General features: G+C 35.0%; 2 protein-coding genes across 2 annotated transcripts in view; one reads left to right on the top strand and one right to left on the bottom strand.

The window, feature by feature from the left end:
* LOC144856332 (N-alpha-acetyltransferase daf-31-like) overlaps positions 1–26,277 on the bottom strand; it is a 37,558-nt gene that overhangs the window by 7,939 nt on the left and 3,342 nt on the right. The window lies entirely within an intron of this gene.
* Positions 6,493–9,751, top strand: LOC144856329 (serine/threonine-protein kinase pim-1-like). Its single transcript, XM_078714307.1, has 5 exons — positions 6,493–6,662; positions 6,837–6,943; positions 7,084–7,131; positions 7,255–7,618; positions 8,141–9,751. The coding sequence occupies exons 1-5, from the start codon at positions 6,593–6,595 to the stop codon at positions 8,644–8,646; spliced, it is 1,095 nt and encodes a 364-aa protein (XP_078570433.1). The 5' UTR covers positions 6,493–6,592; the 3' UTR covers positions 8,647–9,751.

The following is a 26,277-nucleotide window of genomic DNA, read 5'->3' on the forward strand; positions in this document are numbered from 1 at the left end:
TATACCCAAACATACAATAAGTTTCAAGTTTCTTATACATTAACTCGAACAATATTTACGCAAGCGTATCTCAGTTTTGAGCGCGCGTTTCAGCTTTATGCGAGGGCGTTCTGTTACGACCGATGTCATTATATAACCATTTTGTTCGTATGTCATTCAACCCTGTTTCATTGCCAATATTACATTGATAATTGCTTGATATTTAAGGTCAAATCCATATTTTTTATTGACTAATAAGAACGCTCGTGAGCCGTGCTCCGTAGCTATGAGAAAACATTTTTATATTTTTTTTATCAATTCAAGCACATGAAAAAAAAATCAATACAAAAATTGTAGTCGAGCGCCCTCTGTAAAAATAACATAATAGCCTACTGTTTATCTTTGTAAACACAACATCATAATAGTAATGAAATATTGCCTAGTGTTTTAGTAAAAGCTTGGTTCCCACTAGTGACGCAACGCAAGGACGTAACGCAACGTAAGTGATTTGACCAATCACAAGCAATGGATTATTAAAACAGTCGCTTGTCATTGGTCAAAATGACTTACGTTGCGCTCACGTCCTTGCATTGCGTTTCTAGTGGGTTTCCACTAGGACTCAATGAAAAGGACGTAAGCGCAACGCAAGTCATTTGACCAATCATGACGCGATGAATCATCATCATTGTCTCTTGTGATTGGTCAACTCACTTGAATTGCGTCAGAGTTAGAACCAAGGCTAGACCTACTATGGTACTACAGTAGTCTATACAGTACATTGTAACTATTATGACATTATGCAGTATAAGAAAGTTACTAATGAAATTCAACCAGTAATTTCAGTAGTACAGTAAATTGTTTCATGTGAACGTGATAAGCTAAGACGAAAATCCTTCATTAGTCGAATGGAGGGTCATTATCTAAAATGCATCTAATTGAACAAACGAACGACAATTGCTATTATTCGCGAAGGGCAGCGGATACACGCCGTTATTATTGACAACAAGTGCACCATTTAAGAAAACGTAAATATCATTGTCATTAGCAATTGATATATTTAAACTTTGGATCATAATTTTACATCCAATATTTCTATACATAAATCTTAACACTATATTATAACATCAATCTAAGCAAGGCAATCTAACAACAGGATTCTGAGCTCCATCAGTTCCACGCCCTTTAACATGCACTCTGCGCGCCGCGGAGAATATGGCCATTGTACAGTAATGTTGGTATTTGTCGCATCCAGACATAAGATCAAAGGACTGTTAGGAGTTCCTATCTGGTGTCTATAGATTCTGTCAAACTTAGGCCTACTACATACGGCGAGAACACATATTCTCTGCCATGCTATATAGTTTATAAATAAAGATACCCATCCAAACATGAAATTATTCTTTTATCAATGACCATATTTTACCGATTAGATTGAACTATTAGGCTCCTTAATTAACCACGGGGAAAATATGTTAGTTCATTTCGCATTTCCATTATTCTCCCCTTTTTCTCATACATACATAATTGTCCTATTTAAACGAACTAAGCTCGTTAGGCCTACATAATAATTTTATAATACAATAGTTGAAATTGCTGACCTTATGTTAAACTATAACATTTGTTCATGATACTACGACAGTAAATACTATCACGTATCGATTTACACCACGTGGAGTTGTAGTAGCATGAGATGTTTACAAACAAACCGTGAACTATGACACCGGTCCCCAAGTAACCAAGCCAGTTGGCCGTTTGCCGCCAAAAGTAGTCCCGACATTGAATAGCCTAAATAGTTACCGTTGCCCTATAGGCCTACTTATTTCAATTGATGGCTGCCAGCCAAGTAATGTTTCAATTCAACATTTTTCAAATATAAGGAGCGCCGCTTCACATTTTTCTCCGTAGAGTGTGGTGGCTGCTTCTTTTTGCAGACCAAATTGTGGCCTATTCATCGCATTGCCATCGAGTTTCGTCATAGTTTAGCATAGGGGATTTTTTTTATTTAATAGACATGGATTTACATAAAATTACCTTATAAACAGTTGTAATTAATTTGTACAATTTCTTTCAAAATGTTGTTTACGTTAGAGATTTATAAACAGTATGTTCACCCGGAAAAGATATACAAACGGTATTATTACGTCATCATCATTGTATACCGTTGGTGAGATTAAAATGTTTGTAAACAAATCGAGTTACTTGTTTGTCAAGGACAACAACCCCCCACAACCGCGTCTACGTTCAATCACTCCCACTACGCGACAGGCAGTTCGGATGATCCATCGCGTCGTGATTGGTCAAATTACTTAAGTTGCGCTTACGTATCCTTAATGCGTTGCGTTATATAACGGGTGTGACAGATTATCAATATATAGTACAGTACCAATTTATTTTTTCCGCGCATTCGTAAAACAGTTTCGATGTGCATATTTTCAAGGTTAGCCTACATGTTCGGGGAATCCGTTACCGGTACGTTATTTGTAAACACCATTATAATCAGTCTTGTGATTTTCAAGGAAGACCCCCATGACCGACGCACTCTATTATCTATTAAGTTTCAATTCACTCATAAAACCAAAGGGATTTTACCTCGTCAGATCAATTATTATGTTTCGATGATGAATAGGCAAATTTCGCACAATAAACTATAAAGACATGATTTTGACCGAAAGAAAATAATTGAGCCGATGGTCAAAGATCTGCTGTCGGTGTATGTTCATTTCATATTATATTTGGATAACTTAACAAGGGACCATGTCGCCAGTGGCTATATTTCGTCACGCGTTAAGCTCTGTCTACACACTATCAAACTTTATGACAAAAAATACAATGTCATATCACTACTATGTTTGGGCATCACTACCATATTTGAGCAGATCACACTTTTTTTGGCAAACTAGTAGTTTGATAGTGTAGACAGGGCTTAGGTTTTTTATAATATCCATAGAATCATGAAATGCTTTTTAATGTAGTTCCAAATATTAAAAATAATAATTTACAATCATTAATTTCTGGAATCAAACCATTTCCAAATAAGGTGTTAATAACGACTTTATTTATATTAATCATTACTGTATTGTTACTTTATGAATATTTCGCCTATTAAATAGAGTATACCAGTATTTTGTTGTCACGATGACGTAGACATATAATGTGTACTTATTGTTACTGACCCGGATTAGGGAAAATCCCCAATGAAAGAAATATTCTTTGTTTTTTATTCCAATCTGTCATTATTAAAAGATCCGGTTTCAGTAAATTTACAAAATATGGACTAATATATACTAATTACCATGCACTTTTGTTAAAAAACGATTTGGTTGTCATTGTCATGGGGTAAATTTATCAGACAAGAATTACAAATGTTATAAATCAACATGTTCATTAATTAAAATGAAATAAATATCTATCTATATTTGCATTCTCTTCCCATTGTCTTCCTTATCGTCACCCTTCAATTGCTCGTGGACGACGGCGAAGGACCGATAGTTTCCTGACCCCAAAAGCCAGCCTCACTTTACAACCCTCAAACTTACATCCTAAATTAGGTTCGTAAAAGTTCATAAAGGGACAAAATGTGGTAGCCGTGACATCAGCCCATGAGTAACTTATATATAATATATTACGACTACTAATATATGCTATACGCCACACACCACGTCACAGATGGTAGGAGGGTGATTACTATACTTATTAATATGTTCTTGCTGAGACAATTATCTTTCGCATGTTATATTTATATTTTGTGGAAGCATTTTAGGCTAAATGTGCCATCGTATGTCATCCATGCTACACTGTATCATTATTATTATGTTGAGCACTATTAATAAACATGTTCATAGGATTGCATACATTCAATTTACGCACACGTATTTGAACGTGCGTTATGCGCGATTCAACAAGTTCAAATCTAGTAATGCAGCAGCTTAATAAAAATAACAACGCCCTGTATAGTACGGTAGACTCCACGTCATTCTGACGGAGGAGAGGTGTGATAGAAATGGTGAAAACACAAGGGCACCATTGGGGAGTGGTGTATATTATGTTGGGCGTAGTAGAGCATAAGTATAACAGTACCAATTGTGGGAACACACTGGTGACCTCATTGGTGTACCAGGGAGTTACCGCAACTACACGAAATATGCAATCCAGAAAAAGCAAGTCATAGTTGAGGCCTATTGAAATTTATTAGTGTGACGTCAAAGTATTGAATAAGATCAATGTAGCGGTCTAAAGTGGGTTTTGTCTGTCAGATAATCAAACAATTCGCTCCAGGTACTACAAACCTATCAAATACCATCTAGTCTGTTGTCGTAGAAACGACGCATCAAAATAGAAAACAAAGAATGCAGCGTAATTAAGCTAACAATATAGGCCTACTTACTAAGATGTTAAATTTGCACTAGAATGTGAGAAGAACGATATTGTAATTAATAATATACTCATATAATTAGTAGAGTAGGCCTATATTATGCATATAATTTCGATCCGGTCCATCGCGTCATGATTGGTCAAATTTCTTGCGGCGGTGCGCTTACGTACACAAGTGGGAACAACTTTTACGTCCTTGTGTTGCGTCAGCGTGATGAGAAGCAAGCTTTTACCAGACACGCATTGATAGGGTACAGTAGGCCTACTTGGACTTATTTACATAATGATATTTAGTTCCTGAACAAAATTGATAGTAGGCCAACATTAGGCTGGTATACTCCGTCGTATCACCATAAAATCTTTTCCATTTGACTTTGATAAAATTATCTATCGGTCATCAATGATAAAATTACTTTCGAATTAAGGCAGAGGGTAACTTGACAAAAGTTCACGCGCGTGTGTTTTATCAGAGCTCGACCTTACGTGCGCGTAAAACTATGTCTTCATTTTGTTAATGATAGGTCGAGTATACGAAAGTATAAAAAGAAAATTGCAGAATTTACAATGTTTTTTTTTTCAAGTGCGCCCTCTTTCATAATAAAACTAATACTGTAATGTATGTTTAAAATCCGAAAACAAAAACACAATGTAATTTGTTTGAAATGGCACGATGAAAAAGAAAACCAGAATAAAGAAATAATTTGACCATGGAGGTAAAAAATAAATTTCTTTTTTACCTACATGATTTGACAGGGTTATAATCATCAATTTTTAAGATTACCGCCCATGATTAGGCCTAATATGTAATATTAATTATGAATGGAACGTTTGTGACCCTTTGCGATATTCTAGCGTAGGACGAGACCTTCAGAGTGACGCACAATGATACACCTTTGCATAGCTGTGATTACTGAGGCCTAAAATGCAAACAAATCAAATTCAATACAGTTATTAATAGATTTTAACATAATATTGCTATTTGAACGTTGGAACCACGTATGGTAACTACACAATTGTGTGGGCGAGTCGTCGGGTAAATATCCAATTTGACTATGCACTTTTCCCTTTGAAGCCGGTATGCAGTGATTAGGTTACTAAAGATAGCCGTCAATAATTCAAACCTAAGGGTATGTTAATATCGTAACGTTACCAGCACAAAAATGAATTTCCATTGATTGAAGTACGGTTTAAAAAAAAGCATACCTACCCATAAGCAAAAAAAATACTAATGAGATATATTATTAGACAATTATCTAATTAATATTAATCAATGTACATTATCATATCGTCTGGTATGATGCCTGCATAACATTAATTTATTACTAGATTACTAGACGTTGTATCAAAAACTAAGTGTGTAAAATGAACATTAAACCTAATTAACATTGTTTTTTAAAATTAATTATTTGTTTAAATAATAATAATTAAAGATTTTAATATGTAGCATTATAATCAATGTTGAAAATACGAGTAACAAAAAAGAAAATCCCCAACAAATATTCAAAAATTAAATAATATAATAATTAATATAGTAACTCTCGTATTTTGTAATTATTAAGGCGTGCATATTTTCGATAATAAAACTTTACATTTTCATAATATTTACTTTCAGTTATGATATTACATCACACGAAATTTTCCATGGTAAAATGTGTAATAAGATTACATTATTATATGACGCATAATCGGGAATTATATAATAAAAATTTGAAATCATTGAATCATCAATATGTTACCTAGTGACTACATTTCCTAATACAACTCTCGAAATCGCCAATGTTTACATCGCAAAATCATAATAAACAGAAACGATACTAGACTCTAATTGGTCAATTACATAATACATATTCATCGAACTCTTTCCTTCAAACGCGTTTAAAATGTCTTTATAAATCTAAGTTAAAAAATAAACTAGTGTTTAAAAGATATGAATTACGTTGATTATATAATTACAAACAAATATATATCGTTATTTTGTTATGATGAAATAGTTAAATGTTGTATAACATAGTTTATGTAAGAGTGGGCGGATCGCTAAGGCGGTGACCGCGGATGAATATTTCCACGTGACTTACTTTAATTTTATGCCGTTACACCGTGTCTGAAGCATCAAAACATTGGCCGTTGTAAGGCGCTTTCCCCCGCTATAAATAGCAAAATCTATCGTTGTACGTCAGTTGAATCGCTGTCGCTGTAGTGTTCAGTCGCAAACTTTTTTTGCATTCTAATTTGACATAGCAAAATGAACAACATATCAAGGAAAATTACTACACATATACAAGAATTATATTCTATCAACGCAAAAAATATTGGTGAGTATTTTTATTCGAATGGAGTTTTATGGGCCTAAATTGAGGATTTTACTGTTGAATTCGGTCGGGCCGTACCACCGGCATGAACAGCTGTTTGTTTAGACAGTTTAGGCGCGGTTTTGAAGGTTATGATGAATGGACATTTTTTGAATAATTTGTTTCTTTATTTTACAGTAAAAGAAAAAGAATCGTTCGAAAAGGCATATCAAGTTGGTCCAGTACTTGGAAGTGGTGGATTTGGTACCGTATATAGTGGTATTAGAAATAAAGACAAATTACCGGTAAGAAAACATTTTGGATACACTGTTTGTGCAGATGGAATACTCTACATTCAGCCAGCACAGCTAGGCCCCTCCCAACCAATCATTACTGCAAGGAATGTTTTTGCTCAGACAATTATGATCTTTATTTTTATTTACAGGTTGCTATAAAGCATGTTGCAAAAGACAAAGTCACTGATTGGGTCCAGGTATGTACAAAATATTTTTTAATTTTTGTAAAGATCAAAATAAAAATTACTGTACTCATTTCTACTATTTATGTGTTTTTTTTGTTTCTTATTGTAATATTTATTATATTTTTATCTTTTTAGGTTGGTGGCCAAAAACTTCCAATAGAAATATGTCTTCTGAAGAAAGTGAGCCACATAAAGGGCTGTATAACCATGTTGGATTATTACGAAAGAGTGGACAGTTTTATCATCGTTATGGAAAAGCCATCTCCAGTAAAGGATTTATTTGACTTTATCACTGAAAATGGAGCACTCACAGAAGACCTATGCCGGGACTTTTTCCAACAAATTGTTGAGACATTTCAACGTTGTCACGATGTTGGTGTTGTACACAGGGACTTAAAAGACGAAAATATTCTCGTCGATATGAAAACTGGTGAACTGAAACTTATAGACTTTGGATCTGGCGCTATCATGCGGGACACAGTATACACAGACTTTGATGGTGGGTACACTTTTTCTTCTTTTTTAAATTGCCTAAACACTCAAATTTTTTAATTCCTAAAGAATATTTGACAATAGTTTGTTCTAAAATGTGTAAATTCCGTCTATTGTCTAGTTTCATTGAATTCCACACTACACAGGATAACAAGTTAGAGCTTGGCTGCTTTTCAATAGAAATGTCTTAGCACAAGCCATCCCTATACAATAGACTGCTTTACTACTGCACTGTTGGCGGGAAGTGACCTTTACCCTTTTATGATGTGAATTAAAAAGCTGTTGGATTAGTTGGCTTCAAACCAGCCCACATAATATTACTGTAATGTCTACTTCCAAATGTTTGGACTATCATAAAACCCACTTCCCGTTGATTTTTGGCAAACTTTAGAATTTGTCTCAGCTGTTGTTGTACCGTCTAAACCAAATCCTTTGGAAAAATGCATGTATCATGACATCAAATGAATTTAATATGCTGTTTAGTTAATAAACATCAAATATTTATGTTTTCTAATGATTAATCTTGCAGGTACCAGAGTGTACAGTCCACCTGAATGGATTCGTTTTCACCGGTATCATGGTCGTTCCGCTGCAGTCTGGTCTCTTGGAATTTTACTTTTTGACATGGCTTGCGGTGATATCCCATTTGAAAGAGACGATGAAATCTGCCGTGCTCAACCTCACTTCCGTAGGAGTCTTTCCCCACAATTAAAGAACTTGATCAGATCGATGTTATCTGTACGCCCTTCCCATCGACCCACCTTGCAAGAAATTCTTGAACATCCATGGATGCAAATCGGCCAAAAGGACAATACACCGAGAAAAATGTCTGTCGATGACGACGTCACATGTAGTCAAGACAGTGTTGGATTCAGTCCATGTAGCAGCGTTGGCTGCAGCCGTGAAAACCTCATTGTTAGCAAAGACTCTGAAAGCCGTTCTAGCACGCCAGAGGCCATGGACACGTTACCTTCCAGTCCTGACCTCACGGACAACGACAGCGATTCTGACGAGGAACATAAATCCCAAAGTTGATGTTAAAACTGCGAATTCTTGTTCGTCATTATTTTATATAACTGTCAAGTTGACATAAGAAACTCAAAAGTTATTGCTTTGCAATAACTTCTCAGTTTCTTCATTATGTATTGGCGTAAAATCTGTTGCAATTTTAGTTTCTGTTGTGGGTATACGACGATGCAAAGAAGCAGATAATTACTCGTAGACATGGGTCTGCGTTAAAACTGGTGCAATATCCTCCTAAATCCCTAACATTTCCCAGCCACTGTTGGGCTGTTGGTCCCCCCCTGCCTAAAATACCTGACATCCAACTATACATATTATATTTAAATGCCTTGCCATACTTTTACAGCCATTGTCTACAACTATTGTATGGTTGGCTGCCAGGTGTAATAATTTGTTAGGAAATTGAACTGCCTGCCCTAGAGAATTACAAGCATTGTTTTAAGATCGAGGTCATGTAGATTTTTACAAATTTGTCTTGGCTGCGTCGTCGGTAAATGTCGTATTAAATGTGTAAACGTGAACATGTAGCAGCCAAGAAATTGTTAAAGGGAATCGATGTGCCCAAACAACTTCCTATCAAATGACTTCTAGGTATAAATATAACACTATGTGCTGCATTTTAATGTGATTTTGGGAAAGCAGTTAGACTTGGGCATAATAATAGCATGTGTATATGTATGTAATATTATATAATAAGAATATATCTTATTGAACGAGTGTAGGCGATTGGAGGAATTTTAAGTTGACTAAGACAAGTACTGCTAACTCTAAAATCTGTATTATAAATAGTTAAATGTATTTATTTCTCGATTTACTGCAGCCATGAAACTAGTATAAATTAATAATTTATTAAAATGATTACGATTAGATAATATAATTATGAATCGTGACATATTTGTAATCATATGAATTTTAATCAAACTAGGTTCCTGCTGCTAACTTTCTATATTAATTTTTATGGTTATTTATTTGTTTGGCAACTTGAGATTTTCTCTCCAAATGTCTTGTTCTCTTCAGTGAATTTTGAATTGTAAAAGAGTTTATTTTTTATATTAAATGTGAATGAATAAAAAAAATGAATAAAATGGCATGAATATGCTTTGGTTGATAAAAATAATACTTGGAATTGTTTTACTTTTTGTGGTATTATAAGTTGCTGATTGGAAAGAGAGTGTGTGTGTGTTATAGTAAAAAAAAATGCAAGTTGACAAAAACCTATGACATCCTATGTGCTGAGTGTGACCATGACTTGTAGAGTTTGCTGTACATCTAAAGTACGTTCATAGACAGACGGGAAGTAACACAGGAAAGACGACATGGTTTAATTTAAGATCCTACCAACACGTTCACAAGTTCCCTTGAAGAAACAATTTAAACTTCTTACAGTATAATCCACGAAGTGGATTCCATAAAAGAAATTTAAACATTAATTCTAATCAAAATACTGGCATATTAATTAATGTATAAAATATTTCAACAGAAGCAGAAAAAACACATAAGGGATAACGTGGCATCTATAATTTAATCCTTCCCATTATAATTACAACAGCGTTGTGCCAAAATCAACCCATCCTGTCGACGGACATAAACAGCGAAAAACATAAAACCACATTCAAATTAATTGTTCGATTTAATATTGCTGAATGAACATAATTCTTTCAATGTGCCTGAATTCATCCGATATACCTCACTGCATAGACAAAACTCACGAATATATATGGATTCTCTAGATCGCGTTTCGATGAAGGCATATCGATGTTACTGTATGTATAACGAAGATACGAACTGAATGTGAACGCACGCTCACAAAGGGGTAATCCCCATTATCATTCCAACGCGTCCCATGTTGTCACGTGTCCATCCGCAGTGTAGCATAGAGATATCAATATCTCTATGAGTTAACTAACTTCATAATCGTGGTACAGTACACAACTACTATTTTCCACGAGGATTAGCCGGACTCGGTTCGAATTTACACTTGTAAAAACAGTAAGATAAGTTCCTTTAGGCAAATCTGATTATTAGGTATGTTCGTGACCCATCATCGAACTATCCACGGCGAAGATTAAACCAGGCATGATATAAACCCCCATTCAGGCTTCATTGTGTAGGCCACAATACTCGATTCTAATCGGGCGTAAGGATTGCGCATTTGCCCAGAAAATGCAAACTATTTTGAGGCACGATTTTAGCCTTGGGAATTGAAAAGCGTCTATTTTCGCGCCGACGGTTCCCACGATATAGCAATCCACACCCAGAAATGAAATTAGCATAAATATGGTACGAATAAGTGTGCAGATATGCGGCAGGAATGCATTTGTGTCTACCACCTCCACAAATATCATTACAGATACCAGCCACTCCATGCAGATACTATAAAAACAATGGATAACAATAAAATACTTTTCAGACAGATACAACTAAAGAAAACAGAGATCGAGGCTGAAATTCATCTGAAAATAAATACTTTATTATACTATAGGGTACGAGACAATAAGAACAACATAATTAATATAAATTAAACGACATGATTTTTATCTATCTATATGGCATGAATATCAACATAACAGTAAAGTATAATAAGTACCGTATATAAAAACTTTGGGACACTAATATGTTTTCTGGGGACACTTCGCTGTTAAACGAATTAGGAATAATGCCATAACATTAAAGACAATCTCTATTCAAATACATACACCTTAATTAAGGGGACATTTCTTACGTCCCGAATGAATGGGAGAATACACACTTAGACACACACACTTAGTATAACCTATGTCCTACATAATTTCAAAATGATATAATAAATTTAGGTTTACGATACTAAAAGAAATGCTAAAGCAGGTAGTAACGACAGATTATAGTAATTATGGGGTGCGCCTGAAACAAAGGTTGCGTGTGTAAAATTGCATGCGGGACAAAGGCATACTACACGCTTATTGTCCGTTTATACCAGTCCACTGGGCCTACCCTTTGTTCCACTTAACGAAGGTCATTCTAATAGTCAGTCAACGCGGCGTGCTTTTTTTAAATAAAAGAAGGTAGGCCTACTGTATACCTCGTGGCAGAGGCAGTAGGCGTATTGTATCTTTTTTACTGGTGGGCTCATAAAATATAATATATCTAGTAATATTATATAGTGAGATTAATTTCGATAAATTAAGGGAGGTCTGGGCAACTAATTAGTCTAAATATACACACTCTACCCGCAAAATAATGAAAAAACGTCAGAGTACCCAGACAGGCTAAATAGGGTTTATGGACAGACATCTATATTTAAGACCAGAAATACGATTAAATGTGGTTAAAATACTAGTTTCAAAATTTGTCCTATATTAAGAAGCAGTATCGTGCACTATAGATAGGCCTCCTATCTATGGTACACGCCACCATGGAAAACGATAATGCCCTTTATATTAGTTCAGTCGAATGAGTCGAGAAGACCATTGAAAATCAGCTAGTAAAAACTGGGATAGACTGGATTAAAACGTAATAAACAGCCATCCAAAATCAGCCGTCCACGTGTGAAACATGTGCAATAACCCAGACCTGGACACTTTTACAACCGGTCCGGAAGGACACCCCTGTCACATCCTGAATATGGGTAAATATGATACTGCCCGGGACTGCATCTCTGGGCAGCTTACTATCAGTTTCGGGCCGGGGACAGACAGGCCAATAATTCACACGACCCGAACTGAATATAATTTTTTTCTAAAATTTGTCGGTTATGTATCACCAATTTCAACCTTCTAAGCATGTACTCTCACACGAAAGGCCCGGGGCTTATTTCCTTTCTTGGTAGGACAACCCATGCAGCTTCAACATACACGTGGAGCCATCGACTTAATATAGGCCTAAATTCCATACTTGTTCTGTACTATCTTTCTTTATATAGATTCTTTATAGTGAATCATATAACCAACAAATTATTTTCCTTAAAGAACGGAAATTATGAATTATTATATTATAGTCCCATGCATGCAGCATGCAACGTGATTTGTCCGTGGCGAGGATTATTGGTTTTATTGCTGAAATTCTTGTCACGTTTATTCCTAGGCACCTCGTGGTACCATGGCTGGTGGCAGGCCTACCATATAGGCCTAACAAACATCAGTAGATTTTGAGGGAGGCGAGTAGATCTCCCTGGGGTAGGTTTGTATACGGTAATTTGAGCAACCTCTATTAAGGGGACACTCGTTCGAGGTCAGTTCTCGGTGTGTCACACTGTATCACAGAATGTGCCATGATATTGGACATATACAAAGCCTGTGGAGATACAGTATCATACAAAGATCGGGTGATTTGAAGCCTCGTGGTTTTCAGAAATCTCATTCACAGCGTGCTGGAAACCCCGCGCGTTATTACATAATATATAGTTTCATTTTATGCTAAATACATTATTGCATTAATAGGCTACTTCCTTCCGAAACCAATTTATAATCTTTCGCAAATACAATACAATGCGTCGCATACCAGGATTGGGTGTACCCGATACGGTACTGCACTGTACCAACGGACCTTAACAATGATGCCGTAGAAATAAGCTTCGCTCCGGGTGTGCTACCAGTCGGGAATGGCACAGGATTTCGATTATGGAAGTGGCCCAAGATGACACAAGACCGGGCTTAGAAACTCACTGGTACGAACAAGGAAGAGTGCAATTACACTCTTTCATGGTGTGATGATATACATTGCAAAATGTTTTTTTTTTATAAAACTCACTCCCTAGAAATTTTTTATCAACCATGTCCAAATTACAATACAACATCCATTAAGTGGACATCATCGGGACCAAACAAAGTGTCTGCTTATAATACTAAATAGGGTTGTCCACTGAATAGGGATCTCCTATAGGAGATAGGGGATGACACTTTATATCGTATAAAACATATTTTTCCCCTTATTCGTTTCACGGGAAAGTGTCCCTTAATAAGAGTTTCTTGAGGTTGTCCCAAAGGAGGGGTTCTACTTTATTAATTTCAAATCAATTGACCAATACAATGGGAGGATGGGCTATTTCTCATAAATTAAGTGTGTGTATGGAGAGGGCTATTCACTACAGCACTGTCTTCCATTCAATCAACATATTACAAAATAATATATTTTGTTGGTGCCAGTTAAATTGTTGTATAATATTGAAAATCGACAAAACGTTGTTTACGACGTATAGAATCCCAACATTTTATAATTACCCACGCGACAACAAGTGTTAATTAGCTCGCTTACATAATGATTGATTGATTGATTGACACTGTCGCAGAAACAAACAAGTATTCAATGACTGGGATGTTACATAACGTACACGTATACCTCGTTTGATATAACCAGGTCTCCCTGATATGACAAAACAATTGACAGATATGGGTGGAGAAGGGTGCTCCTTTTCGATTATACCATTCTTGAGGAATAGTTAAGTACCCGTATTATGTGTAGTGCTGGTTGTTAACTGCCTTCATTTATTATTAATAATATTCTAATGTAAATTGAATTTGTATTATGTACGTATGTCCTTGTTAGAGAGAAAATAGAAGGGTTAGGTTCGGGAAGAATTCTTTTTCTCACTTTAGAGTGATATATTTGGAAAAGAAGGCTGCATATACCCTGAATATACGCTGTTAATATTGAAGATGTGTCCCCCAGTGTCAGCAACAATATATCAACTTCTAAAAGATAAAAAAAAAAAGAGTTTGAATTAAGTCGATCGCGTGTTATATAGCCTGTAGCCTATTACGAAACAGCTAACTTTATATGCGTATTGGAACCTGAACATAAGTGTCTTCACCCTACCCCTAAACGCCGCACATTAACCCCCATCAATATCGCATCGCGTGTTATAGCCTAGACCTGACGACACTAACTGTATATACTATTATCAAGGCATGAACGTAAGTCTCCCCCACCCCACAAACAACATCAACTTGCTTTGCAGGGCTCTACTAAACGCAGGTCAAAAACTTAAACGTAGGCCTAACCATCGCGTGTTTTATAGCCTGATATATGACGAAACACTCGTTAATTTCATGCCTACGGCCTACTTCGAGCTTATCCCGATATTTCCTTTCGAATTTGACCTTATTATATAGAACCTGGCATTGGCAACATTTTAAAAGACACGAGTCAAGTGCGTGAACACGAGAACAATGAAAGAAAATAAATATTAAATCAATTATTGTGAACTCCGACTTTTCTTATCAGGAAACTTGGTATGTGGGGACCTATCGTTAATCAATTATGCAGAATGGTTTTATCTCGTGACAAATTGAGAAATCTGATTTTTGATAAGGAACAATTGATTTAGGATCTATATAGTTACATAAGTACCAAATCACACTGGGTGTAAACTGTCAAGGGGTCAATATACACAAGCCTTGATAGGGTTAATAACAGTTTATTCTTCAGCTCACAGTAGAAATTATTAAGGGGACACAACAAAGTTTCCCCTTAATAGGGGTGTCCCATAATAGGGGTCAGTCGTAGTGTTAAACCTTATTTATTTCCTCTCGTTTGTTTCACGGCAAAGTGTCCCTTCAATAGGGGTGTCTCCTGATTAGGGTGTCCTGAAAGAGTTTGGTAGTACGAATAATTTTCACGAAACAAATCATGAAAAACAAAGAAAGCAATCCACATAACCGAAAGAGTGACCAGCCAACAAAACATATATATCACAGACCGTCCGACACAACCATTGGACCTGAATAGGCCCATGCTCGGACGAATGGTGTGGCAATAGAGATAGAAGAGAGAAAGTAGTAGGCCTAAAGTCATTCTTTACTCCATGATTCACCCTGTAACATTTTACATGATAAACTAGTACAAAATATTAGGCCATCGCCATTTGTGGGTGAATGAAAATTTAAATCTTTTGATACTCAATTTCCTTACATTGTACTGTTTATAAAGTTCTTGTGAAGGTTACAGTAACGGTAACCATATCCAACCCAACAGGATATTCGCCTGATGTTCTCATGACCGATATCACTGATGACGTCAGCATTACGGATACTGATCCAAACTTGGACAGAATACGGGGTTAAGTACCGCCGTATTGTACTGTATATTTCTCGTAAAAGACCAATTATTAAAATACAAGCCGGAAAATCAACAAATATTAATGCGTGGAGAGGTAGTGAGAGGCACTGATGTTTCGCAGAAGTTAATAATAATATTCAATACAAAACATTATCCGGTTTGACGTTTTTAAGCATAAAAACAATAAGCATAAAAACAATAAGCATATAGGCCTACTGTACATAGGCCCACCGTTAAACGTGTATTACCAATACTGTTGCATATAATTTATCATTAAAATACTAAACTATTGTAGTAAATTAAACGATAGACATCTATCATTTTGTACAGTAACCCCTTCTTTGGAACACCCGTATTGAACGAGGAGGAAATATATTTTTTAATACTACGATCAACCCTACGTCACTCCAGTAAGAATATTTTGGCCAAAGAATAAATAACCATTAGGCTGCTTAACTATCACTAGCGTACGGCCAACCCTATTCAGGGGACAATTTGTTTGGTCCTGAGGGTGTCCCCTTAATAGGAGTATGGTATCCAACTGTTGACATCCACTGTCATGTTCCCATTTCAGGACAATTATTGTATTTTGAATTGTAAACTCGACGACAACCGTATCGGATAAACTGTTTTATGGAACGTTAACTGGTTTTTGACACCTGTAAAACGTTGTGACACCAGCGCGACAAAAAAACGATACTGGCTTCGCATTGCCACCTTCGCATCCGAACAAACAGTGGAGACAGGGCCGCACAAAATCGTTAACCAATAACACTATAACAGACATACTATTGATATAGGACCATATGTTCTTTTTCCTATTCGGCTTACAATAGTCAATGTATTATATTTAGAATTGTCAGCGTGTGTACACAGGCTATGGTTTTCTAAAAATAGCCGTTGTCGTGCAGAGAAAGTCAAAAATCACGTAACATATTTTTGCCTACTATTGCTATTGTTACAAAAACCGGAATTGACAACTAAGTCGATTGATTTAACGTCAGGTTGTGTATGTACATTTGTATACACAAAAGCACGAAGTAAAATTCATCTCTGTGTGAACAAAAAAATGATAGTGATAGTAGAAGAATCATTATAGGCCAATTCTCGGTATAATAATCAAGTTATGTTACAGTGTGTCACATATATCACATGTGACACCCTTTTCATGGGCCATAAACATCAGAGAGCTGTTAATTAATCTAATTAAAAACTCCCTGCATAAACGTAACATAATAAGGCGTCACATATGATACATATATGACAATGTATTACAGAATATTCCTATGATACTGGTAGTGATAGTATTTCTCTATATAGGTTGCATCCATCAATATTTCAATCGGATTAAAGTAACACGAAGTATAAATAGCATACAAAAGGCCTACCGTAGCATATCATATACAATGCAATCTATTAATAACGTTATATGATATAATTTAATCCATTTACTATATTAATAATATTAGATCTGTGTTAAACATAGTACTGGAACATATTAAATGAATTTAATGTATTTCCCCATGCAATATCTTAAGCATAGGCATAAGAGATCGATATAGGCCTACAACATAATTTCAAGGAATTTGTAAACAAAACGGGAAACGGAATACAATAACATCCAGTCAGAAAAGAAGAAAATAGGAATTAATTATGGGAATGAAGGAACGCTACCAACAATGTCTTAACGATCGATAACCAATCAGAGATTGTGAGATACTACGCGCTGACGTCATCAGAGAAGGAGGATACTAAGTGCTAAAGATGATGATGCAGAAATGATAATAATCACTTTTTCTTGGCATATTGCCAATATACGTCGGTCATATAATGACTGACTGGTCTGATGCATCTAATTAGTAAATTGTAATTTCGGCATGAGCTAGAAATACTTAGGTCTAATCGTTGGCAAGCTAAACGCACTAAGTAATAACTAGACATGAAACTCGTCACTTTGACGAGTTAGTTATCCGCACCACGACAAACGCCACGTGCACGTCATACGTTGGAATATTGCACACAGATAAAGATTATGGCATTATGACAAGAACTGAAGAATATGACATGCTGTTAGTGCTGAATTTTGTGTCATATAGTATATACATGCAAACAGTATAAGCTGTATACATATTACATACAGTGTAGAATAGGTGAAATTACGGGACCCGCCATTTATTCCAATTTTTAACATGGCGACGGTATCAAAATGAAACACTTAGATAGCAATTTCAGAAGGAAATTATCTCAGGAACAACATATTAACGTGTAGAAGAAATTTGAATACGTAAAATATAGATGCGCACCCTTTTAAATGTGATGAACTATTACGCAAAATATGAAAATACGACTTTTTTTATTCAACTGGCCATATGATGACGTCACAACATCCGATTGGCAAAATGTTTACATGAATTCGTATCTACAATCCAATAGCTTCCAGAAAACGTTTTAATCGTGATTATCACATTTTATTCTTACGAGCTATTACAGATTAAAATTTACTGTAAAGATGAAATTAATGACCCACGTAATTAAAATTTTTAGGCATGATGACGTCATAAAAATTAAAATATTTTTATCTCATGCTAAAGAAAGTTGATTGACCTACACAATATATAAATGTAGGAGAAAAAGGAATACAGATAAGCGCGATGCGCTCCATTGAATGTGATGAGCAATAACGAAAGAGACAAAAATCCTATATTTTACATTCGTGTGGCCATACGATGACGTCACAATGTTTTTTTAGCCTTATTGATGCATGATCCGATATCTACAACTCATCAACTTCTAGATTTTGTAATAAAAATAAACGGTTAACGGTTTACTTTAGAAACTATGACTGTTTAAAAAAAGACATAATTTTGACGATTTTTTAAGCTTTTTCATAAAAAACGCGCACGAATTGTCTAATTCAACGTGTTCGTATGGCGTTATTTAAACTGGAAAAGGTCTAAATTGTTTTCAAAATCACTGGGAAAGGCTTGAAAAATATAATTCAAGAGAAAAAAATATGTTTTTAACGCTATGTGCGCACCGCGCGCATAAAAAATTGCGCGCCCGTGGGAATTTTTGACATGCTCAAAATGACAAGAAACGCGTAAAAAGTTGATTAGAAATTAATTTTGCGCATTTTGAAATTTTAAATGCGCGTGCGCGCGTAACTTCTTGTCAAACATGCCATTTTTAATCCGTAGAAAGTTTGCCCCTGATATGACTTAAATTTTGTCAAAGTGTCAATACTAAATGACTTTTGGTTTTTAATCTATGATCAATCATTGAAATTCATAAAATTGCGCATAAGTCACGTTGCGCAACTATGACGTCATTCAAAAATAGGAGGTGCACAACTTCACGTAAATGCCCATATGTTGTCAAAGTTATGAAATGTTATGTTTACACATTTTAGAGGAACACGACTCACAAAAAGGAAGGAAGGAAAGAAGAACTAGACATGAAACTCGTCACTTTGACGAGTTAGTTATCCGCACGACAAACGCCACGTGCACGTCATACGTTGGAATTTTGCACACAGAAAAAGATTATGGCATTATGACCTGATCTGAAGAATATGATATGTTGTTAGTGCTGAATTCTGTCAATTTTGTGTCATATAGTATATACAGTATAAACAGTATAATCTGTATACATATTACATACAGTGTAGAATAGGTGAAATTACGGGACCCGCCATTTATTCCATTTTTTAACATGGCGACGGTATCAAAATGAAACACTAAAATAACAATTTCGGAAGGATATTATCTCAGCAACAACATATTAGCGTGTAGAAGAAATTTGGATACGTAAAATATAGATGCGCGCTCTTTTAAATGTGATGAACTATGACGCAAAATATGAAAATACGACTTTTTTTATTCAACTGGCCATATGATGACGTCACTACATCTGATTGGCAAAATGTTCACATGAATTCGTATCTACAATCCAATAGCTTCCAGAAAACGTTTTAATCGTGATTATCACATTTTATTCTTATGAGCTATAACATATTAAAATTTACTGTAAAGATAAAATTAATGACCCACGTAATTTAAATTTTTAGGCATGATGACGTTATAAAAATCAAAATATTTTTAACTCATGCGAAAGATAGTTGATTGACCTAGATAATATTAAAATCTCGGAGAAAATGGAAGACGGATAAGCGTGATGCGCTCCATTGAATGTGATGAGCAATAACGAAAGAGACAAAAATCCTATTTTTTACATTTGTGTGGCCATACGATGACGTCACAACATCCGTAAGGAAAAAATTCTGCATGAATTCATATCTACAACATATCTGCTTACATATTAAATTAAAAAACTCAGGGGTAACGGTTGATCCTGAGGAGCTATAATAGATTCAAAATAGGCATAATTTTGACAATATTTTGTAACTTTTGCAACTAAAACGCATGCAAATGGTCTAAATCAACGTGTACGTATGACGTCATTTTAATTTGAAATGACGTCAATCTTTTTAAAAATGACTAGGAAAGGCTGGAAAATCACAATTTAATAGAAAAAAACATGATTTTCATGTTGCGTGCGCACTGCACGCGTAAAATTGTTCGCGCGCGCGGGAAATTTTGACATGCGCAAAATGTCATAAACGGCGTAAAAAGTTGATTAGAAATTAATTTTGCGCATTTTAAAATTTTAAATGCGCGTGCGCGCGTAACTTCTTGTAAAACACGCAATTTTTAGTTTACTAAAAGTTTGCCCTTGATATGACTTAAATTTTCATAAAGAGTAAAAAAAAAATTACTCTTGGTTTTTAAGCTATGATCAATCATTAAAAATCATAAAATCGCGCGTAAGTCACGTTGCGCAACTCTGACGTCATTCAAAATAGGAGGTGCACAACTTCACGTAAATGCCCACATGTTGTCAAAGTTATGAAATATTATGTTTACACATTTTAGAGATACGTGAGCCACAAAAAAACGGGAAAGAAATAAGAATAATACAGAAAAAAAATAATGATCCACTACAATCACAAGGAGTTATCCGCTAGTAGCGGATAACTAATAATACAGAAAACTAGATTTGAACTCGTCACTTTGACGAGTTCGGGTTATCCGCGCAAACGCAACATGCACATACGTTTAAAATATATGAACGCCGACAATTATTATGCCATCCTATGACATGAATTAAATATGTTTACAGTGCTGAATTGTACCTATTTTGTAGCATACAGCATATTACAGTATTTACAGAATACACTGTATATGTTATATACAGTGGTAGCATAGACGAAATTACGAGACCCATCTTTTAAAGCCAATTATTAACACGATGACGTCATCAAATTGACTTGTATAAAGATAACTATTTTAGAAGATAATTATCTAAATAATTACATTAATACAAATTTGAAGAATTTTGGGCACGTGAAAGTGAGATGCGCTCTCGTTTAAACGCAATGAACTTTTACGGAAGAGATGAAAATACGACTTTTTTTATTCAACTGGCTATATGATGACGTCACAACATCTGATTTGAAAAATGTTCACATGAATTCGTATCTACAATCCAATAGCTTCCAGAAAACCTTTTAATTATGATTATCACTTTTTATTCTGACGAGCTATAACAGATTGAAATTTACTGTAAAGATGAAAATAGGTGACCCACGTTATTTACATTTTTAGACATGATGACGTCATAAAAATTAAAATATTTTTAACTCATGCGAAAGATAGTTAATTGACCTAGACAGTATTAAAATATCGGGTGAAATGGAATACGTATAAGCGAGATGCGCTCTATTTAATGTGATGAGCAATAACGAAACAGTAAAAAATCCTATATTTTACATTCGTGTGGCCATACGATGACGTCATAACATCACAGAGGTAAAAATTCTGTATGAATTCATATCTACAATTTATCTTCTTGCATAATAAGTTAAAAAAATTGGGGGTCACCTTCGATCCTGAAGAGCTATAATAGATTCAAAATAGGCATATATTTGACAATATTTTGTAACTTTTTCAACTAAAACGCGCGCAAATGTTATAAATCAACGTGTTCGTATGACGTCATTTTAATTTGAAATGATGTCAATCTCTTTTTAAATGACTAGGAAAGGCTGGAAAATCACAATTCAAGAGAAAAAAACATGTTTTTCATGCTCCGTGCGCACCTTACGCGTAAAATTTTTCGCACGCGCGGGAATTTTTGACATGCTCAAAATGTCATGATCAGCGCAGAAAGTTGATTAGAAATTAATTTTGCGCATTTTGAAACTTTAAATGCGCGTGCGCGCGTAATTTCTTGTAAAACACGTAATTTTTAATCCATAGAAAGTTTGCGCTTGATATGACTTAAATTTTCACCAAGTGTCAATACAAAATGACTTTTATTTTTTATCCTATGATCAATCATTAAAATTCATAAAATCGCGCGTAAGTCACGTTACGCAACTCTGACGTCATTCAAAATATGGAGGTGCACAACTTCAGGTAAATGTCCATATAATGACAAAGTTACACAAAAGATATATTTACAAGAAATAGGGGATATGCTGCTCACAAAAATCCGGGAAAGAAAGAAGAATAAAGATGAAAATGATTTTTACAATCACAAGGGTTATCCGCAACTTCTAAGTTGCGGATAACCAAAAAATATTGATCTCATACAATTACAAGGAGTTATCCGCTTGGTATACCAAGCGGATAACTAATAATATATTATATAATAATAATAATCGTCGACGTTTACATAACACAATTACTTAATTTTGAAATTAATATTTCGCCTCTAGGGTTTCCCTCTATACAGAAGACACCGGAACAGACAGAAAATATGATGATTAGGCCAACAATAACATTTAAAGCCATGACAGTTTTACCGTTTTCATACTACCATGCTATTTTGTTAAAATAAGACATCAAATTGCGTAATCGTACCATGAACCAGCGAGATATCTTAGAGATCTTTCATAACAAACCGAACAAAGCTTATAAAATACAAAAAACATAAATCGGGATTATTAAAAAGAAAATGTTATATCAAATTCGGGATCAAATAACCATTTCCTTAAAATCAAACGTGTACAATATACAAATGATCACAAAATATTAATTATGCAATTATATAACCGTTTATATCACCGTCTGTTCAATATGGCTAGAAATGATAGAGCTCTGACGTCATCCTGCGTCACTTACGCTCATTTATACGCTTGTTCTAATTTGCATTAGTATCGGTAATCGATCAAATTGCTAAAAATAGACGGCTGCTGTTGCAAATAGCTTTACGTGTACACTACTACTACCGCTGCCATATGATACGTGTGTAGGCCTACAGTCAGTTTAATAACAATATTAGATTTTGTTTTTTCCCTATGCCTAGTTTTAATAACATTATACACTGGGCGCGCATCCACTATCATTCCTTTGTGCGCCGCCCCACCCAATGAATCCCCAAAGCCTACTGTGGACCGGGACCTACCCTCCAACCTCACCAGATAATACGAGTCTTCCATAATCTCTCTCTCTCTCTCTCCCCCAATCGGTTGTGGAAAACATTTTTGAGGATGATACATGGTGTTTTTAGTGATGTGGAAACACATATTATTTTTAAAGGAAACATGGACTCAATAAATTTGAAAGCGGGGAAAAAACTAACAGGAGACATAACACATGTTCGTATTAGTGACATGCCAACATGCTATAAAACACTCCTACCCTACACAACATAGCTCCAATTTTATAGGTATCGACAGGTGAACCAAAGGAGAACAAATGATGGATGAATCCCCCTCCCTCAACACCAGCAACAACACAACTTTCATCATAACATCAAATCCTTTTCATAAGTAAGACCTTTCACAGATAAGGTGTAACACAATGCAGTTGATATACAACCACACCTACACAACATAGCTGCCTACGTAACATCAACGTTCAATGCCATCAGAAGAAAAGTAGAATTCTGTACATGACGACACCTACTCACTGACTTGCTGATTAACCTACCCACCGACGGCCTAGATTTCTAGTTAACATCGCTTGTTAAAGCCTAAACAATTGTGAATGTGCGAAAGGTTATTTGTCGTGCGTGGTTGTAATACGAATCATGACAAATTACAAAAACTTGGATTGAAAATTAAGATGAATCAAGATGGAGGAGGACACTTGCACAGTTTTGTGTGGGTGTATACATTAACCCGATTGCAAATGTACAATTATTCATATAATTACCAAATTCAAACAATTTCTTTGAAATCAATTTGTAAGAAAGACTATCATCTTTTCTGGCTTCAGTTTACCTATATTGGATAATGGGAAAAAGTAATAAAACCTAAACATTATTTTTATATCTTGACATGATTATTTAAGAATTTCTATCCATTTTATTTTATTGTACTTAAAGTAGGGGCCTATAACAAGTATTTTAATATTCCGAATATTCCTCTCAACGTTTATACAGTCATTATTGTTTATTTCACTTTACTGCAGGGCAGAATTGAGTTGGGCTCTGTCTGTGCAAAATTCAAATACAATAGCTATATTTTCAAAAACTACTCTCAAGACGTTTACATTCTGAAAAAAACAATTTTGCATTGGCCTTTCCGATGTCCGAATACAGTATACAGTAGTCTAATATAGTGTTGTTTCACCCTTGTTTATTTCAACAAGTCTACATTGTTTTTGTTTTGTTCTAATTGTTTTGAAGATTTTAATTTCAAGCCCAATGTCATAAGTGTGTTAACATTAACTTATAGATCATCAAACAAAAAACACAACACAACAAGTTTGATTTTTTCGCTGCTTTAGGCAGTTATATTCAAGAGAACGGAGCATTAGGAAACAGTTACCATGCGGATAGCTTATCGTTTACTACGGCTGAAAATGGGTATTTGGAAACTCGGACTGGGCATGCGCACACCCCAAAGCACGTCTGGGAAAAAAGAGTCTATGAAAACATTTGCTGATAAATATTGAGATGCATGTAGACGGTAGTCATCGTGAGATGAGCGGCGTTTATTTCTTTTTTTGACTTTCAAAGCCTTGACACAGGTTTTGTTTAGTCCTCGCATTAACAAGGTAATCAATGTAGCGTATCTTAAATGTTAAAAGTTACCTTTAATTTGAACTCTTGCACCAGGATTAATCAGATTTAACAAATTAATATTGATATTTGATCGTTTCCACCTGCGAAACCTACACTTGAACAAACAAACATATTCAACGCACATCGTATATCTACTTTTGGCCATATTTATAATCTAATATAGGCCTATTACAAAGAAAGGTTTAATAAGATATAAGTCCCGACTCAGTGACAAGTAAATTAGGCCTACATTCTCTTTTATTTATTATTAGGCCTAAATGTGAGATTTATTTTTGTACAAACAAAATCTACTCGGGTAGCATTGTTTCTTATATGATTTGGGTAGAGGTTGAATTGGAGGAGGAATAGGCCTACAAGGAAAGGGTTGGGGTGGGGATGTTCGCATATTGTGGAGATCTTAGTTCAATTTATTATTAATTGTTCTTTCTGTTGCAGTATATCTTGATTGATGGCGCGATTTCTCTCTACTCCATTTTGCCTTTAAATTCTAAAGAGACAGAAACACTTTACTTCTACTTTAATCTAGACCAATATTTGAAATAAAAACTTGTTATCAATTTGATATTTTTCCGGCCTTAATGTAGACAAAACCAACGAGGCACGTTTTGTGTAAGTATCATATTCGAATAAAATCAAATTATCATGCATACAATAATTTTTTAATTTGATATGTGCTTATGACCAGTCCTGCGACTGAGCGCATTAATTACTTGACCTTACGTTGACCCATTGTAATTTTCACCTTTACGGATCCGTAAAGGATGTCATGTCTGTCAGTAAATGAAGCATGAATCAGTTCGCCGTTTCCTAATTTGGTACGAAGAAGATGATGAAGATCGAATTGTAATTAGCATTTATCGCATCATGTCGCGCGTTGCTTCTGCTGATGAATATTTATATTTAATATATCCTGTATATTTTTACCTTTTTAAGGTGCGTCTATTCAAAGGCTGTGTTTATACAACACCCTAAATTTGGTGTTGCCGGGCCGAGGTCAACCCTACAAAAACCTTGCAGTTATACATTAAATCGTAATACCTTGTTATATACCGTAGTTCATAATCATAAGTTGTATATATACTCGCATGCATTATGAATTAATATGAGTTATTTAGGATTTTAATAAAGGATGATTTCGTTTAAAATTTAGTTTATTTAGTTATTGATTTTTTAAATCTGTGAAATTAGAAAAAAAAATGTTTTAGAATTAGGATAAAACTATGCTACATTTTGCCAAATTATGCCAACATTTTGGCCAACATTATTATTATCCTACATTATATAGTAATGGCAAATTGGAGCAAACAAAAATAGCTTTCGCTAATCGAGGGTTTGAGTTTGATCCATACTAAACAAATACATACATACATCTATATATAGACGGAAGGGTCCACGGGAACTATAATTTGTAAAACTTTAAATGATGCAACATGTCGAAAGCCTGTATTAGTTTTTTCATGAATTAGGCACTTTTAATAACTGTGCTCATAATGGTTGAGAAACGTGGAACTCTCTCGT

Source organism: Antedon bifida, chromosome 11, assembly GCF_963402885.1.
Source record: "Antedon bifida chromosome 11, ecAntBifi1.1, whole genome shotgun sequence".
Classification (NCBI taxonomy): Eukaryota; Metazoa; Echinodermata; class Crinoidea; order Comatulida; family Antedonidae; genus Antedon; species Antedon bifida.

What these genes read in the sequence shown, in the direction of transcription:
- LOC144856329 (XM_078714307.1), top strand. Translation starts at nt 6,593, where the DNA reads ATGAACAACATATCAAGGAAAATTACTACACATATACAAGAATTATAT. An exon ending in TATCAACGCAAAAAATATTG is followed by an intron (nt 6,663 to 6,836) that starts GTGAGTATTTTT and finishes TTTATTTTACAG; the next exon opens with TAAAAGAAAAAGAATCGTTC. An exon ending in AAGTCACTGATTGGGTCCAG is followed by an intron (nt 7,132 to 7,254) that starts GTATGTACAAAA and finishes TTATCTTTTTAG; the next exon opens with GTTGGTGGCCAAAAACTTCC.